Raw genomic sequence first — 20,328 nt, forward strand, 5'->3', positions numbered from 1 at the left:
TCAATTTACAAACTTTTCACAGACCACAACCGGATGCCTTCAACACCTCGACGCTTCAACGCTGTGCCAAAACACACAATACAATCATTGGATCGAACTGCGCCTTGACACAACAACATCAGGAAGTATTGTAAACACAATCGCACTGAAACACTTCACTAACATCACACACAACACCTACCTCAACACACACATCAACAACTTTTAACAACACATCACAACTTACACACACAACACCTCTACAACACCTACAATAACGCACATCACAACAACAACACCAAACACACATCTTCACAACACAAAACATGCCACCCAAAAAACACCTTCGCAAAACAAAACATACACACCCTGACAATGAACGTGACACGCACACACACACACAAATTATATGTACTGCACCACACAATGCACACACCCATTTCACACACATTGAAATCCACGCACACAATGCTAACAAACAACTCACAACGGAATACACAATAGGTCAACAACAAATCCTCACAACCACAACATCAACACCAACACATTACACACAACAACATCACACACTAATTCCATTTAATACACACACAGCAGGTATATCAAACGCACAAATACACACACAGCATCCTAACACAACTACTCAACAACACACACACACACACAACATCACCTGCTAATGAAACACTACAGCGCCAAACACGCCTTGCACAACAAAGAGACAGAGCCAGAATCAGAAGAGCAACACAACGAGAACAACAACAACAAAAACACAGAGACACACCCACTACATCAACAGACGCTCACACTACAGAACACCAACAACGTACTACAACATCCAGACCTTCAGAGACTACAGAACAGCATGAGGCACGCCTTGCAAAAGACCAACAACGTGCTACAACATCACGAGACGCAGAGACTACAGAACAACATGAAATACGTCTGCAGAAAATGCGACTACGAGCTACAACAAGAAGAGCCACCGAGACTCCACAACAACATGAAACACGCCTTGCTAAAGACAGAACAATACGGCGCACATCAAAACAACACCAAGACACACCAACACACACAGTACAATAAGCACTACAAGACACACATACTACATGTACGCATTCAACTAATTACACTTTGCTACGTGCCGCTTTCATATATAATCCACACATACTATACCAGCAACATCCAAAGGTCAACATTGGACACATGGACACTATATGTCGCTACTGTCAAGCAAAAAAATTCCAACATGAATCAGCTGGAATGTGCTGCAGCAATGGCAAAGTTCAGCTACCACCTCTACACTCACCCCCAGATCCACTTCTTTCATACATGTCAGGGACAACTTCAGAATCTAAACATTTCCTACAAAACATACGCAAATACAACTCCTGTTTCCAAATGACATCCTTTGGTGCTACATCCATAGTTGAACAAATTGGATTTAAAAGTACTTTTAAAGTACAAGGTCAAGTTTACCACAGGGCCGGCTCTCTTCTCCCATTACCAGACCAAGATCCACAATTCTTGCAAATTTACTTCATGGGCGATGAACAACAAGAAGCTGATCAACGATGCCATTGGATACCCAATACAAGACGTGACATTGTCATCTCCTTACAAAGGATGTTACATCAACACAACCATCTCATTAACACATTCAAAACATCACTTGAACGCATGCCAACTGATGACTATCAAGTCATTATCCGAGCCGACAAAACACCAGTGGGTCAACATGAACGTCGCTTTAATGCACCTCAAATCAACGAAGTCGCTATTGTTATAGCGGGGGAACAATTTAATACACGGGACATAATTCTTCAGCGGCGCGCTCATTCACTCACACGCATTTCTGAAACACATCGCTCATATGATGCTCTTCAATACCCTCTCATACTTTGGAACGGTGACGATGGCTATCACTTCAACATCATGCAAGTACACCCAACTTCAAAGGCAAACACTAACAAAACTGTATCCGCTATGGACTTCTACGCTTACAGATTAATGATACGAGATGCATCGCAAAACCACATTTTACATTGTCGACAACTATTTCATCAGTTTATTGTTGACATGTATGCTAAAATTGAAAGTGAGCGTCTTCTATACATACGCTTACATCAAAAAAAACTACGCGTTGATCAATACATACATCTCAGGGATGCTGTTGGCAACGATGGTAACGTTGACAACATTGGAAAAATGTTCATTCTACCAGCAACATTCACGGGAAGTCCTCGACACATGCACGAATATGCTCAGGACGCTATGGCATATGTTCGCGCATATGGACGACCAGACTTTTTTATTACATTTACATGTAATCCAGCTTGGCCAGAAATAAAACAAGAACTTCAGGATGGACAGGCTCACAGTGATCGACACGACTTAATCGCAAGAGTATTTCGCCAAAAACTCATCACATTAATTCACATCATCACTAAGACTTATATATTTGGACAAACACGATGCTGGATGTACTCAATAGAATGGCAGAAAAGAGGTCTTCCACATGCTCATATTCTTATATGGCTCAAAGAAAAACTACATTCCATTGACATCGATAACGTTATCTCTGCTGAGTTGCCTAATCCTCAAGAAGACCCTATACTATTTGCAATAGTCACTAAAAATATGATTCATGGACCATGTGGAAACATCAATATTCATGCACCATGTATGAAAGACGGTAAATGCACCAAACAATTCCCTAAAACATTCATTGCAGACACACAAAGTGGAGATGATGGATATCCTCAATATCGAAGACGCGCTCCCACAGACGGCGGATACACAGCAACAATTACTATTCGCAACAACAAACACATCCAAGTCGACAACAAATGGGTTGTTCCATATTGTCCACTTCTAACAAAAATTTATAACGCACACATTAATGTGGAATACTGTAATTCTGTTAAATCAATTAAATACATTTGCAAGTATGTCAACAAAGGAAGCGACATGGCCATTTTTGGAATCACAAATGAACACATCCATGACGAAGTTACACTCTACCAGCTAGGAAGATATATAAGTAGTAATGAAGCCGTTTGGAGGATTTTCGCTTTTCCCATTCACGAACGACACCCAACCGTTGTTCACCTGACTATTCATTTAGAAAATGGACAGAGAGTATATTTCACACCTGCCAACGCAGAGGCACTTGCTGCTCAACCACCAAACACTACTTTAACTGCCTTCTTTCAATTATGTCAACACGACTCTTTTGCACGCACATTGCTTTATCCACAAACTCCACAATATTACACTTGGAATGCATCCACAAAACAGTTCAAGAAAAGAAAGCAGGGCACACCTGTTCCCGGAACTGATGCCCTTGCAAGTGAAGCCATAGGGCGTGTCTACACAGTTCACCCAAACAACGCTGAATGCTTCTTTCTCAGAATTCTACTTCATACCGTTCCAGGCCCAACATCTTTTGACGCTATAAAAACTGTCAACGGTCAAGTGTGTGAGACTTATCGAGAAGCTTGCCAAAAACTTGGATTACTAGAGGATGATCAACACTGGAATACTACATTAGCCGAAGCTGCATTACAGTCATTGCCAACCAAAATTTGAAATCTTTTTGCCATTATCCTTACCACGTGCAACCCATCAAACCCCAACACTCTATGGAACACATATCGAGAAAGCATGAGTGAAGATATACTTCACAAAGCACAGAGACACAACCCATCACTCAATGTTACCTTTTCACCTGACATTTTCAACGAGGTACTCATATTGTTAGAAGATACATGTCTCTCTATCAATAACAAAACAATACTTCAATTAGGTCTAGAAGCTCCCCAACGTCATCATCACGATGTACTCAATACAGACCTTATGCGAGAGAAACAATACAATATTTCCATACTACAAGAATATGTTGCCACAAGAAAACCAATGTTAATTCCACAACAACTTAACACCTATGACAACATCATGCAGCACATAAACAACGAACAAGGTGCAATCCTGTTTCTTGATGCTCCAGGTGGAACAGGCAAAACATTTCTCATAAATTTACTCCTTGCAGAAATAAGAATGCACAATCATGTTGCACTTGCACTTGCATCATCTGGCATTGCAGCCACTCTTATGGATGGAGGAAGAACTGTGCACTCAGCTCTTAAATTACCACTAAACATTGCTCATGAAGAAAACCCAACATGTAATATTACCAAGACATCTGGCCAAGCCCGTGTTCTTCAAATTTGCAAACTTATTGTTTGGGATGAGTGTACCATGGCGCATAAAAAAGCACTTGAAGCCCTTAATAGAACCTTGCAAGACTTGCGTAACAATAAACAAATAATGGGTGGTGCTGTCATTCTTTTAGCTGGTGATTTCAGACAAACACTTCCAGTCATACCACGATCCACACCAGCAGACGAACTTCATGCATGCCTTAAATCCTCTATTTTATGGCGACATGTGAAACATTTTCCATTAACAACCAATATGCGAGTCCAACTTCTCGGCCACTCAAATGAACAACTTTTTGCACGCACACTTCTTCAAATAGGTGAAGGTACTTTACCTACTGACTTAACATCAGGTGAAATTGCTTTTCCCACACATTTTTGTCACATGATGACATCACTTGAAGATCTCATACATCACGTCTATCGAAATCTCTTACACAATTACACAAACCACCAGTGGCTCTGTGAAAGAGCCATCCTTGCTGCCAAAAATACTTCTGTCAATGACATCAATCATCAAATTCAAGACATTATTCCAAACACAATTACTCAATACAACTCAATCGATACAGTTGTGGATTGCGATGAAGCCGTTAACTATCTACCTGAATTCCTACACTCCCTCGAACCATCAGGGATGCCACCACATCATCTTCGCCTCAAAGTTGGAGCACCCATCATGCTACTTCGCAACCTACACACACCTAACCTTTTTAATGGAACCAGACTGTGCATAAAAACATTGATGCCCAACCTAATTGAAGCTACTATCTTAACTGGCAACGCCAAAGGCCAAGATGTCTTCATCCCCTGCATTCCACTCATTCCTACAGACATGCCTTTTACTTTCAAACGGCTACAGTTCCCCATCAAACTAGCTTTTGCTATCACCATTAACAAAGCACAAGGACAATCTATAAAGTGCACTGGTATCAACTTAGAATCACCATGTTTCTCCCACGGCCAGTTATATGTTGCGTGCTCTAGAGTTGGATCCCCCCAACAATTGTACATCTTTGCTCCAACTGGAACTACCAAAAATGTCGTTTACAAACAAGCATTACAATGAACATTGACTTTCCTCAATTTCCATGAACTCTACATATTGCCATAAGAAATTACAAAAAAATGAAAGACACTCAATACACTACTGTCATCTTTTATTACTACATTATTTTACAACACACACTTTAACATTACATCAAATACACTCCTCTCAACAATGGACATTCACATCTTTCAAGAAGCATTTCCAACAATAACATTTTCAAAAATAACTACCGTAACAACTAACATACACTTCAAACATTTGCCCTCATATACATGTGCTTTCTACTACTGTTGATTTACAAACACAATTCTAACTAATATTACATAACATTGGCATCACATTACAACTTTCACATACAACATTTACACATACTTATTCACACTTCACATCCCGGGCAACGCCGGGTTTCTCAGCTAGTGCTTAATAAAGGGTACTATTATATCAAGGAAAAACATGAACAAGGTGGATTAAAAAACTAGCTGTGTTGCAACTAAGTTATATACAAAAAAAAGTTGAAAATAAAAACCTCTAGACATGATTAAAAAAATGTGCAAGAAAAGTAAATTTAAAGACATATTACACATACATACTGCATAACACAGATTGTGTACCTAAATCATAGGAACCAGGGAAATACAACCATTATAAAATATGAAGTAATATCCACAAGATATATCAAAGAACAATTTAATCTTACATATTAGCATAATATTTGCATGATAAGGCATAGGTTCAAAGGTTATAATGATAAGAATATAATGTCCAATATAATGACAATTGTCTTATTTAATCTGTATTACCAACTAATTACACCATAATACGTCTATCACAAAAATGTTTACAAAAAATGTGTTAGTTGCCAGTCAATGTTCAAGCCCATAGGGAAGCGCGTTTGGAGAGTGAAGATCCAATACGCCTCCCTACGGTCCAGAAGGTTGATATGATCACCTCCTCTAGATTTAGAAATAACTGATTCAATCCCCAAAAAGGAAAAATTATTAATTCCTCCCTGACCACATTCAGTGAAATGTTTTGAGACTGGATGATTAGTGTCTCTCAATTTTATGAGCCTTAAATGCTCTAACATCCTGACCTTAAGGGCTCTAGTCGTCCTCCCCACATACCTCTTGCCACAACCACATGTTATTAGATAAATCACAAATTGACTTTTACAATTTATAAAACTGTTAATCTTAAATTCCTTATTTGGTAATATATTCACACCATGTGGCGGTGGCAAGGCAAACTGGAAAAAACTTTTGGCAGGCTTCATGTGTTTACATGCACTATAAGAGCCACATTTGAAGGAACCCCTAGTGATAAAAGGTTTTTTGAGACCAGAAGATTTGAGTTCACTTGGTGAAACATGAGATCCAATTGTTCTCGCTCTACGATATACAAAAGTAGGACCAGAATCCACATATTTTTTAAGGACAGGGTCCATGGATAAGACATTCCAATGTTTTGAAATTATAGAGTTTACTTTTCCACTTTGTTTACTAAATTGTGAAATAAAAAGAGGACATTTGTTTTTTAATTCTGTCAGTCCATGTGAGTCCTGTTTAATACCAATTGTCTTAACATTGTTAGCAAGGCGAGAATCTCCAATTGGATGTGTGGGCAACAATGATGCTCTCTCTGTATGTAATGCATTTTCAAATGCAATTGCTAAATGTGATTTGGGGTATCCCCTTTCCAAAAATCTCCTTGTAAGTTCCTCAGACTGAGAAAGGAAACCACTCATAGTGGAACAATTCCTTCTCAGTCTGAGGAACTGTCCCCTTGGTATGGCCTTTATGACATGGGATGGGTGGCAGCTGTCCGCCCTAAGAAAGGTGTTCCTGGCATTTTGCTTCCTATAAACATCCGTTTGGATTTTTTTGTCTATGTCTACAAATAATTGTAGATCCAGAAATTCAATGTGATGGAAATGAAAATTTAATGTAAATCTTAGATTATAAAGATTATTATTAAGATAAGATACAAAAGTGTGAAGTGTAGTGACATCCCCCCTCCAAATAATAATTAGGTCGTCCACAAATCTTTTATAAAAAACAATATTGTGACGAAATAAATTAGTGCTCGAATAAATAAAAAGTGCTTCCCACCATCCCATAAATAAGTTCGCAAAAGAAGGAGCAAAACTTGTACCCATAGCAGTGCCAATAAGTTGCAAATAAAACTTACCATTAAATGTGAAAAAGTTGTGCGTGAGTAAAAAGTGTATAGCGTCCAAAATAAAAGCCGATTGAAAAATTGATATTTCTGGTATCTCAATAAATCGGCGGACCGCTGCCAAACCATGGTCATGTTGTATAACAGAATACAGAGAGGTAACATCAAGTGTTACCCACAGGTAATCATTACCCCATTTAACATTTTTGATCTGATCAAGAAGATCACCAGAGTCCCGTATAAATGAGGGCAATTTCCTAACAAATGGCTGAAGAAAACCATTAACATATCTTGACAGACCATCTCCCAAAGATCCAATACTAGAGACAATGGGACGACCTGGAGGGTCGACCAATGTCTTGTGGATCTTTGGGAGATGGTGGAAGATAGTTTGTGCTGGTGCGCTTTTTGGTCTCCCTTTTCCCTATATGCTGCTCCTGTCTGTTTATTATGCTCCGATGACGTCACCTCACCTCCTGAATCGAGACGCCACAATTAGGAGTCTCTGCGCATGCTCAATAGAGTTACAACACTACTTTAGGGGATGTTTCCTCCCCTTGACACACCATCATTGATTGCTTTACCGCGGGCACCTGTGCAGGTGATGCCGCCCTCCGTTTACCTTACTGCAATTGGCTGTGGGGAGGAGATGATGACGCCGATTTTGATTGGCCACAGTATTTAGCCTAGTAATCGTCCACTACCTTTTTACCACTCCGGGAAGAAGGCCCCCTTGGCTGAAACGCGTTGAGTGTTCACTGACGGCAGTATACTGCACCGACACACTTTATTCGAGCAAATACCCAGTATGTACCTGGCAGATACCTGGAATGCGCCGCTCCTCACCTCTGACAAGCCCCGTTGCGTTTGCCTTCCCAGCCTGGGTTCATGCCTGGCTGACGGGCGGCTGATCTGTTAAATGATAATGATTAGGATTTAATAGGCTGCAATGCTTCGCGTGTCTACCAGATGGCATAAATTCATGAATTGTAATGCAGTATATATATATATACTATGCAGTATTGCAGCCAGCGGGAATAAAATGCTTCAATCCCTGCCTGGAAAATACCTCAATGCACTCGGGCAGAAAACAGTCACAAACCTCAATACACCCGGGTATACCCGAAATCGTGGGACTAGCCGAGCTCGAATAAAGTGTGTCGCCAGTGTACATGATTTCTACAGCATGACCTTTGCTTCATGATGCAAACTCCTGTGGACGATATGAGAAACTGCAATCTCTGTTGGAATTACTCTCTCTTGAACTTACTCATACACAATTATGGACAGCTGAGTATCACTTTCTCTGCTGCTTTAGGTCCTTTCCCCTTTGTGGGATTTAGGCAAATGCTGGTTTGATTGAGCATCCAGTACTGGCTTTATTTTTCATCTTATATAGCCATGTATTTTGCCTTTTTGTAAGAATCCACAGGAATGTTTTGCACTCATGCTGTTTCATATTGTATTATCTTTGGTTATTGCTGCACAGGGTTTGAGTACTTTTCATCTTATTTTCCCCTGTGTCTCCCCCTTGGTTTAAGATATATTATTTTTTCTTATGTTCACTATTGTGTATATAAGTTTATTTATTGTATACACTTAATTATTTTTTCTTATTTGGGTTTAGTTATATTATTTGTATCTAGGATCCTTAAGGGGTGTTGTAATCCTTTAGCTCATTTGTATCACCTCATATTTTTGAGAGGTATATTATCACATTTTTGATACATTTAAGCTCTTGGTTTTACTTTCAGTGATATTACCTTATTATATGCATTATTTTTCTAGTCACAGCTTTTTTATTTTTGTTATGCTGCCTACAGTGTGTTTATGTTTTTAATGTTAGTGTGTCTTATTGCTCGCTATTAAAATCATTTCCTTTTTCTATTTTGACTTAGAATCCAAGTCTTTTTTCTTTATATTAAATTAGTTATTCTGTGGTATATTTAGAGTGCTATTTTGGGGATTGTCTCAGTCTTTGTGTGTGTTATATTTATTTCTCTTTCCCCCAGCACCACCAGTGTTTCCCTAGTTATTTTGTTACAGGTTATCCTGTTTAGAAATAGTTTTTTCTCAGGATTCTCTGTATACATTTTTGGGTCTGGCTTAACCATTTATTTATATAGTGTGAGCAACTGCCTTTTTGTGTGTGTGTCATATATATCCTTTTCTCTTGGCTTCCAATTGAACAGGCTTTCAACCTTTCCTCCAATCTTTTCTGTGTCCACCTTCTGGCTGGATCCATGGGCTTGGTTCTCCTTGGTGAGACATCTTTTCACAAGCACCTTTTCAATCCAACCAGTCAGTTTGGTTTTTCCCTTTTGGGGTAATTACTGTGCTTTCTAGGCCTGCAGACGGTACTTCGCCACCTCGTTAAACATGTCACGCATACCTTTGTTTGTTGCCTGCTGGGCAGCTTAAGTTTTAGCTAGTGCTTGCTTAGGCAGTTCAAACTTTGCAATCCAGTTTTGCCTTTGAGCGGTGTTCCCTGCTTTCACTATACCCTTGTCTTCATGGGCATTAGTCTCTGTGGGATACAGACGCTTGGGCAGGGCCAAAACCTTTTCCTGTAGTGGAGACACCTATACTTTACTGGTCCGCAGAGCCTCACTCTGTTTTAATTCTGTAACCTTTTTTCCAACTTCCTCTTTTCAGGCTCCATGGTTTTAACCACTGACCGTAAAGTCTTTGCATATTCTTTCTCTCCGTACAGTACTGTACTCTAATTTCTCAGTTTTTTGAGCCCTTCCACTTCTAGGCTTTTCTCCATTTTCAACACCTTCAGTTCAATTATGAGAGAATCTTGTTTCTTGAGTACCTCTCGCAATACTGCTCTCAGATCCTCCATCACTTCCTGGTGCTGGCTCTCAGCGTGCATCAACGAATCCTTCATTACGTTTAGGAACTCAATCTTCACCACGTCCAGGACCTCTGCCAATTCCTCCGCTAGGTTCCCATCAGCTTGCCTTCCCCAGGTTTCTTTCTCCTGGTCATACTGACGGTCGGGGATTCAGTAGCGTCTCTGCTCTAGCTCACTTCGGTTTCTGTATCTTCTCGTGCTCCCTCTCATACTGCTCTACGGGGACACCCTGGGTACTCAGATGCTCATTCCTGTAAGGACATGCCTCTTCCGAGTGCCCTGGTTACTGGCACTTCATACATACTATGGGAATTTTGCTGTTGCATCTCGCTGTCGCTGTGCAGCCTAGACTTCAGCAAACCATCAGTTAAAACTTTTCATCCGCTGTTTTCTTCCAGAATCAGTACCGCTCGTGGGTCACCGCATGTATTTATTTCACTGCTTCAGCGCAGTTTCGCATCAACTCTTTCACTTTTTTTCCTGCATATACTCCAATCACATCTGGTAGTCCTATGCGGTGTGGCAGTCTTTACTTCCAGAATCAGTACTGCTCGTGGGTCACCGTCTGTATTCGTTTCCCTGCTTCAGCTCAGCCATTTTGAATAACCGCTGGGGTTTTTTTTCTCTCACACACCTGGTGGTGCAGACTTCACTCCCAGAATCAGTACCTCTCGTGGGTATCCATCTGTTGTCCAGCCTTCTTTTTGTTGCTTTATCCAGCGCTGTGATCCTTGTCTTTCTGCCTGGATTTGTGGTCTTTATTCTGGTGCCTTCTGCATGCGATTCTTCTGTCGACCTCTGGAGTCGCTGCATCCCACTTCAAACACCATATGTGATGGAGCGGCCTCTAGGCGAGGTCAGACAAACGTTGAGTGATTTTATTCTCCACAAAACAGCAACCAAACTTACCTCCTCAAAGAAACTAATAAGGTTTGTTTGGCCCAACCTATCCTTCATAAATTCATGCTGACTATTACTAATATTTAATATACTATTAGGAATTTCTGAATATTATCCTGTACTAAACCTACATAACATAAACCTATATAACATTACACGCAACATGTGTAAATCGTCTATTTTTTTTTCTTTTTTTAAACCCAGTATTATTTACTTCACATAGATTAACATGATCTTGACCAATGTTTGAAGTATGAGGACGGCCAAAGAGGACGGAACTGCACTAATTATTTACAAACCAGCTTTACCCCTCCTTTTTGTATTTACAAACCAACCGTACTGTTTCACTGTCTATTTAGAGACAATTGGATATATTTAAAATAAATAAATACAGCTCTATGTAACATTTCTTTTAAGATTCTGGAAATCGGACACAGCACATAAGATTTTCTAGGGAACTTCAGCCATTGAGTTTAACGTATCTGTTTTAAAGCTACAATCTCTAATTACCTAAAGAACTGCATAGCTGCCGGTCAATTCGTTCTCCGTCTATTGATCGGCAAAGTTTGGCGACATCTTTAAATATGGTGAGAAAAGCGTAAATAAAAAACACGGTCTGAGGTTATTTTGAAACAGAATAACACGTGAATTTATTCAAGTCAAGTGCACAACGGAGACTGCTTCAAAACAAAAGCTCTCTAAACAATAAACATGGTATGCCATATATTTATACCCAAATCCTAAAGCTCCACCCCTTTATGGGGGCTTGCACGTCACTAAACATTACCTCATTTTGTAATATATAACAATACTAAAGCTGATGTCATTTTGTAATACATAATAATATTATATAACTGCCTGTCAGCTAGAAACCATTATGGGGTTAAATGGGATGTGCCTATTCTGCCACCTGGCATTTGTGTGAGAACTAGTTTATCTCATGGGTTCTCACAACCTTTAGCCTGTTTACACTTTCAATTTGAAGCTGATTGGATGAGGAAGGGTCAATAAATATTCCATTCTCTGCTTCACACATTTGTTTATACAGAAATGTAACACAGAAATGAAGACTCACAGAGACAAGACAAGATGGCGGATTGAAATATTCACACAAAATGGCTTCATCCTAAATGCTGTTATGTTGTTATGCCAGACCCCCTAATGTCTCATCTTTGTCAATGGGGAATGTAAATGGTTGCTATAGGAACAAGCATGCTTGTGTAACGGCTGGACCCCCCTTGTCTGACCCACCCAATCTCACATTGGCCCGTGTGGTCTAACCGGTCCCCATTACAAGGTCGTGTGTGGTGGTGCACCTGCAAGTAACAGGACTCCTGAGTCTCCCGCTTGGTGTTATAAGAGGATATCATCAGGACAGGTATCTGAGGTAGTGGTTACGAGTACAACTTACTTCATGTGCAGCGCCTCCACCTCATCAGGATCTATGCTTCCGCAGGGAGATTGTCCTGGTGAGGAACTCCTTCTCGGTGGTGACTGCCACTGCAGAGTAATCTCACACTCACACAGCGGGAATATCTTTGAACACGACATCTTTATTGTAGGTTGGGATGTAGCAGACTGCCCCATGCAGCTGCCGGCTCTAGCCGCACATCTCTCCGTGCTGTCCCTTTGCCAGGTACGCCCTCCCGTATTGAAGTGGGATTCCCTTTCTCCTAGGGAGATCACCACTGCGCCAGGTCCCTGGACACAGTGTGGCTTAGACAGACTTGATTGGTCACTCTGCTACCGCTAGTTACAGCACTAGGGTCACAAAAGTATTCCTCCAATCCCTTATGCCGTAGCATACATTTTACCAGCTGCTTAACACAACTGCTGGCTAACACAACACTAACTGACAGTGTTGTGCCCTTTATACCTCAGGGGGCAGGCGCATCTCTGATGTCACTATGCAGGGACTCAGAGCATACAGCCACTCCCTTCCTTACACAGGGCACCACACCAGGGTGTGAGGGAAAACCTCCATAACTACTGTTGGCAGGCCTGTACTTACCAGGACTTACTGCCAACAGGGAAGATGTGCGCAGTCATTATTATGCATGGCTACACTTGTTAAAATAGAATACAAGAAAATTGGTCTTTCAAAGTTGTTTTTTTTAAAACAGAAAATGCTAAAAGTATTTTTTCTTACTACAGAACTGATTTATTAAAAAAAAACACACATGCAGGATATTGACTGAACTGCAGCTTTAATTTTTTCTCTGTCAGGACAGGCTGTGATCGCCAATAAAAGTCTTCCCTGAAATGGAAAAGCGGCTACAGAGTATATTGAAGGGGCGGCCAACTCCGGTCCTCAAGGGTCACCAATAGGTCAGGTTTTCAGAATATCCCTGCTTCAGCACAGGTGGCTCAATCAGTGGTTATCATTATGATTGAGCCACCTGTGCTGAAGCACAGACATCCTAAAAGCCTTGAGGAATGGTGTTAGGCTGCGAACCCGGTGCAGCCGGCGGGGCGCGCGGCCGCGAACCACCAGACTCTTGCCTGAGTGGTCCCTGCCCCCGCTGCCTCCTTCCGACAGGGCGACTACATACTGTGACGCGTCAGCCGGCCAATACTGCAAGCATCTTGTGAATTTCGGCATTGACACGTCACGTGGTACGCGAGTCAGCCAATGGGGAGGAGGGGAGGGACGGAGCTAGGTGGGAGGCGCCTTGGGCGGGGAGCAGGGAAGGAGCTGCGTGTTATTAAAGTGTGTTCGTGTGTATGTGTGTATGTGTGTGTGTATATGTATGTGTGTGGGGGGGTGGACGGCACCACGATCAGAGCCCGCCCCCCTCCCTCCCACTCCCGCCCCCCTCCCTCCCTCTCCGGCTCCCGGCTCTCTACAGACCGCATATCGCGGTCTGTGTCTGTCAGCGCCCCGCCTGTTTGCAGTGCGGGCGCGCTGACTGAGGGAGCGGGGCCTTAGCCTTAGCCACCCTTGGTATATTGAATAAGAGCAATTGCTTCTTACTTCAATCTAAAGCTGCTATATTATGCGTAATGGCTTTCACAAACAAGAATGATAGGGGGATTTGTTTTTCTAAAGCAATGACATGAAACGACATACCAGTTATCAACTCTGCTTTAAAAGTACATCTGGAAAGTAAACTTCATCAGTAAGTACACAAGGTAATAGGAATGCAGATTAGGTGTGGAATGGATAAAAGTGCATGTTTCAGCATTTGTTTGTGCAATCTAATTCAGTACGCTTAATCCTTTCCAGGGACTGGTCGATAACCTATGCTGTTCAGTTTCAGCTTGAGGACTGCCAAATATTTTGGCACATTTCTAATGCAGAATTAGATATTCATAACAGCACAAAATGTGATGGGGACTTTTAATGTTATATTGAAACTGCACTTCATTCCAAAAGCAGAACATTTGCTCTGACACCAGTAACAAATGATGTGAGCATTTTGTAATACTTTAATATAGAATTTTAACTTGCTTTTATGGTTTGTACCTGTTGTGTGTAATTGTGTATTTTTGCAAACCTTGATTAATAAGTGTGGATCATTATTTTTTAAAGCATCCTTGGATATACACTGTACAGTGAGACGTGTAGAAAGTAGAGAATGTTTAAAACTCTTTTTTGTTGTTGAACATCTGCAGTTTACATGTGTGGAGAGTGTGTGTGTGTTTAGTCCCACCCTGAGCATGCATTAGTAACCTAACAACAGGAGCTGATAAGCCGAAATACTCACCAGACAAACCACAAACACATTTTAACCATGTGAGTCTCTGAAAATACAAACAGACAAAGAGGAAGGGGTGCAGGTATTTAGTTTTAGGGATGCATACCTTTGCTTAGCTAGCCCGCTGGGGTGCACCTATTGGCAGTGAAGGAGCGGGTTTGGAAGGATGATTTTTTCGATTTATTGACATTATTGATGGACTTTAAGGAGCCTACAAAGTCGGAAGAGGAGGAAGAAGAGGGGGAAAAGAGACAGGCTCCAAAATATTTGGGGACTGGCTGCAGACCTTTGCAATTTTAGTACATTCAATTCTTCCGGATGGAATTTAGGGAACGTGGTACAGTACAATTCCAGACTAGGCTTGGTTGGTATGGTGGGGACCTTCCGGGGCTCTGTGCATTCAGACTAAGGTACTAAGTGGCTAACTGAGGGCATCCCTCGAGCTCCAGTAGGTGAGAGCGAAGCAATCTGGCCGGGTCCCTTGTTTGGGGATAAATATCAGATATTTATCTGTCATAATAAATAAATCTGTGGCCGTTAATGTCTCTGAAGAAGTTGTATGGTGTGTTTATTGGGAATGGGGGAGGGGTCCAGCTCGACGCATGCGCGGTCAGATTTTGTTCGCACATTCAAGGTAAGGCGCAAAATCCCCTTGACCTGGGCAGTCTGGATTTTGTGAAAAGATTGAAATACATTTAATAGAACTAGAAGAAGTTGACACATGTAAATGAAGGGACAGTAGAATGTGGGAGCTGATCTCTCATCCGGTGCTCTAGTATCGGAATAGAAAAGCACCACGTGCTGTGTATAATCACTTTGTGGAATGATATCATATAGACAGTCCAGGGACTGCGTCAATGCTTCACACTGAAGATCTGAAATGTAGGAACTTAGAATAATGTGGACATAAAGCACAGGGAGGAGGAGAGAAACTACCAGTGCCGCAGAGCCCGCCGCGAGGTGAGTTTCATGGCACCGGTCAACCCGACCCCCTCTACTCCCAAAAATCCTGCTGTCACACAATAGTCCTGCAAAAGTAGATAAAGTAACTAACAAATAGAGATGTCCTCGTCCGTGGGTAGTGCAGAAAAATTCAGTCCTGTTCAGCCGATGAAAAGACACAAAAATAGGCAGAAAAGGCGTGCACTGCTGTCTGGTAGTAATACCACTCTTTGATAAAGCGCCCTGTGTGCAAAACATGTCAGAGCGTCTTTAGGAACTCTGCCCTATGTACTTTTATCAATAATCCATTCTAAAGAAGACCCTCGTGTCCTGTGATGTGCTGGTGGGCTGTGCTCCAGTTTTTTCCATTACTCTAGACTACTACTCCTTACCTGGCTGCATGCCACGGGCGATACGCTGCTGCATGCTCTCATTTGGATACCAGCTGTGACCTCCTCCCTGCTATACACAGCAACCCATTCCGGTGAAAGAGGCAGGCGGTTACTTATCATTGACGAGCCGCATTGGGGCTGCGTCTGGTCAGTGACGGAGTCTTGGGTTTGGGGGCCCGTTCACCCCCCCCCCCCTTTTACCATACGGAGGGATTTGCCCTGGCTGTGGCTATTGAGCTCCATCGCGGGGATTCCCCTATTTCCTGAAGCCGCGCTGCCCGTCATCGGAGGCTGCTGTTGGAGGAGACGCCACTCCCAGTGATTGCACAAGATTTATAATTATCTTTCCCACTTCACCTACCTGTGAGTAATTTTACTACGACGCGATCGTGCTGCATGTGGCAGACAGTCGGTAACAAGCCTTTCATTTACTATCTTCGTTTACTCATTACCTTCTTATACGTTATCCTTACTGGCAATTGCTCACAGGCTGACACACATGGTGTGTCTATTACAATATTTAGAGACACTTATATACAGCGTATCCCCAGTCACACACCTCTACAATAATTTTTTTGGAGCACTGGATTGTTTGGACTGCTCTGTGGTCTGAATTTCCATACATGTCTGGTAGTAATAACTGGACAAACAAGCCATTAAAACGATTACGAAGTATAAAAAATCACATCACTCCAGATAACCGTGACGCATTTCGCGTGACCATGGCACTTTGTCATTTGATAAAGTACCATGGTCGCACGAAACGCGTCAGAGTTATCTGGTGTGATGTGATTTTTTTTTGGACTTTGTATAAATGAATGGAAACCTTTTGAATTAAATCAATAGGAGAATGAAGATGGGATGGAGCACATTTGAATGAAACAAGGCAATCTTTCAAGGGAACCTTTCGCTATGCCTTAAGAGGAAAGTGTTCGACCAGTGTATTCAGCCTGTGCTCACATGTGGATGGGAAACGTGGACTTTAATTGTGAATAATAATTCAGAAGCTTCAGTCAATGCAAACAATTATCGAGAGATGCATGCTGGGTATTACCCAAAGACACAGGGGGGGGGGGCTGGGGGGAATGAATTGGTTTGGAAACAAACAAAAGTCTGTGGCATCTTTACAAGGGTGAAGGACTTAAAATGGTAAAAGTAAGATGGGAGGCTTGCAACTATAGTACCTGGAATATCTGTGTGGTTGCTTCCAGCAGTGGATCAACAAGGGCTGAAAATGATGATAGATAGATAGATAGATAGATAGATAGATAGATAGATAGATAGATAGATAGATAGATAGATAGATAGATAGATAGATAGATAGACTATATCCCCTTTGCTGTTATATTTGGATAGAGAAAGAACAATAACAGATATGGATCAGAGAAGAAAGGGCCCGCCATGCAGCTCATTTCAATATAACCAAAAATCACCACAAGCCCAAAGTTAGATTTGTTTTTCTTACAAACTTTTGAAACTGGAGAAGTACAGAACATACTACAGTAGAGGCAGCGATTATTCTAACAAAAACCAGTGGCAATTCCCCAAAAGACCCAGGTACATTCTGAATACATGCCTTAAACTAGGCCCAGCATTTTTGCGTTGATTAATGGACTATCAGATTAACAGCGGGGGTCCCTGGCAGTCCCATTCAAACTGAATTGGACTGCCAGGGATCCCTGCTGTGTTAATACTATGGGTCGTTAGTCAATGCAGAAATGCCTTAAACGTGCCTCAAACTAGCGCAGAACATACCCAGCACATACCCTGAATGTAACCCGGCTAGTTTAAGGCAAATGTTAGAATAAGCGTTGCCTCTACTGTACCCTCCAAAGATTAACATGTTATACCTGGAGTTATATAGTAGTCTAATAATCTGTATTTATCAACCTAACCTATTTTTATTATTCTTCTATTTCAGATACATTAAGATATTACAATATGTAATCTTTTTTAAATTTATTTTAATAATTTGTGTCTGTAGAAAGACAATGCCAGTACGTCTTGACTGGTCTTTAAAGGATATACATAATATATATATATACCATACACATTTTAAATTATGGTGGGTGAAAAAGCTGTGTTAACAAAGAACATTAGCTTATAAGGGTTCCATGTAAAAATGTATTTCAGGCAAAAGGTGACACTGTGAGCTCATTTGCATGTAATTTCCCAGAATCTCTTGCTGCAGTGGAAGTACTGGTGATAATGGTGAAAGGAGGGGGTTGCAGACCTGTATATATATATATATATATATATATATATATATATATATATATATATATATATATATATATATATATATATATGTCCATAGAAAGTAGTTGGCACTCACGTGTTGAAAGTAGTAAGTAGGTGCTAGTCCCCTAAAGTTAATCACAGAGTTGGGTATTCCACAAAGCAGCAAAGCACACTGTAAACCTGGAAAACGTTGTATTAAATTAGGTGGCACATATACCATTGGTATATGTGCCACCTACATTAATACAACGTTTTCCTGGTTTACATCAGTGTGCTGTCTCATCCTCTCTGCTTTGCTGCTGTGAGGAACACCCTGCTGTGTGTACTATATTGTCTCTGTACTGTAAATACAGTATCAATGTGTGTGTCTTTCTAATTTTATTTTACTTTAAGTAATGTCTTTCCTGCTTCCATTCTTAATGTGAAAAACGAATACAATATAATAATATCTCCATTGAAGGTCAGCTATAGGTCATACAAAGATTTATAATGTTTCAGTATTACAGTATTAAGTCTATAATTTTAGTTGAGCTTGCAAAAAAATGGATATGGGATTGTTTGTTGAGCTGCTAAAACCTATGGTTAAGACAAGAACAGTATCAGTCAATGCACACCACTTTGCCCCTGCTTGAATGTGGTACCTCCTCTTGCAGTGCACCACAAAACTAGAACAATCTACAGGAGACTCTCGCAGCCGCCACCAATCTAAGTTCTTTCAAAACTAAAGCTGTCTCACATATTAACCTGGTCTGTAACTGTTACATATGCCTATAATATATATTAATATATATATAATATATATATATATATATATATATATATATATATATATATATATATATATAATATATATATATATATATATATATATATTATCTCTAATTGTGCATGCAATGTCTTGTATAGATTACAAACTATGTATTTGTAACCATGTATATTATTTGTCATCTTAACTTAATGCCTAGGACATACTTGAAAATGCTTGGTTGAGCTTCATGGAGCCTTTGCAGTGACCGCCGGGATTTCTCTTCTGTTACTACCATACTTGAAAATGAGAGGTAACTCTCGATGTATTACTTCCTGGTAAAACATTTTATAAATAAATAAACATACTGTTTGTATATACAGTAAGTAAGCCACACATGACATTTCTCAAGCAGTTACCACTGTATTATTTCTTCTTCAAGTAACTAGAAGACCATAATGTTTCTCGGGGAAAACCCACACTTTGTCAGGTGTAAAACGCACAGTATCAAAAAGTTAAATTGTGAAAAAACATACACTTGGGGCTCCAAAAGGACCAGATAGATATCACCATTAATTAGTCATTCAGGTAATCATTTAGATAAGCTCATTCTAATAATTGATATATACGTTGAAATATTATATTAAATGTCCACTAAGTTTAAGGAGCGTGAATATTCGGATATGAGATAAAGACAATTTTGGACCATGAAAGGTCTGATTTAATAAAACCCAAAATTCATGACACACACGAGTTTACGGTACATTACCATTTTGTGTATGTATGATGTTTATTCGGCTGACATAAGGACGATTAGTCAAAAACGTTTGTTTTCATATAAACAAGAGACTAAGGGATAAGATTGTTAGGATGGACATCTTACAAGAGAACAACAATATTTCTAGATTCCCCAACAATATGGGACATTTTTGTGCACACGCTGTGTGAATAACATTATTAAAGGTGATAAATTAACCCACCCCTCTAAAAGTATCTCCTTTCCATTAAATATAATTGCTACTGTACATGTGAGACAATATTAATGATTTATCTTTTCAAGTGCCCATGTAGACTTGGGTAACTGAGACAGTCTATGAGAGCAATAAGAAAAAGAATACATGAACA

General features: G+C 40.5%; 1 protein-coding gene across 1 annotated transcript; it reads left to right on the forward strand.

Moving 5' to 3' along the window:
- The first annotated feature begins 658 nt into the window (after positions 1-658).
- Positions 659-3,570, forward strand: LOC142502199 (uncharacterized). The gene is made up of 2 exons (XM_075613070.1): positions 659-1,056; positions 1,254-3,570. The coding sequence occupies exons 1-2, from the start codon at positions 659-661 to the stop codon at positions 3,568-3,570; spliced, it is 2,715 nt and encodes a 904-aa protein (XP_075469185.1).
- Positions 3,571-20,328: the final 16,758 nt, after the last annotated feature.

This window comes from Ascaphus truei, chromosome 8 (genome assembly GCF_040206685.1).
Source record: "Ascaphus truei isolate aAscTru1 chromosome 8, aAscTru1.hap1, whole genome shotgun sequence".
Lineage (NCBI taxonomy): Eukaryota > Metazoa > Chordata > Amphibia > Anura > Ascaphidae > Ascaphus > Ascaphus truei.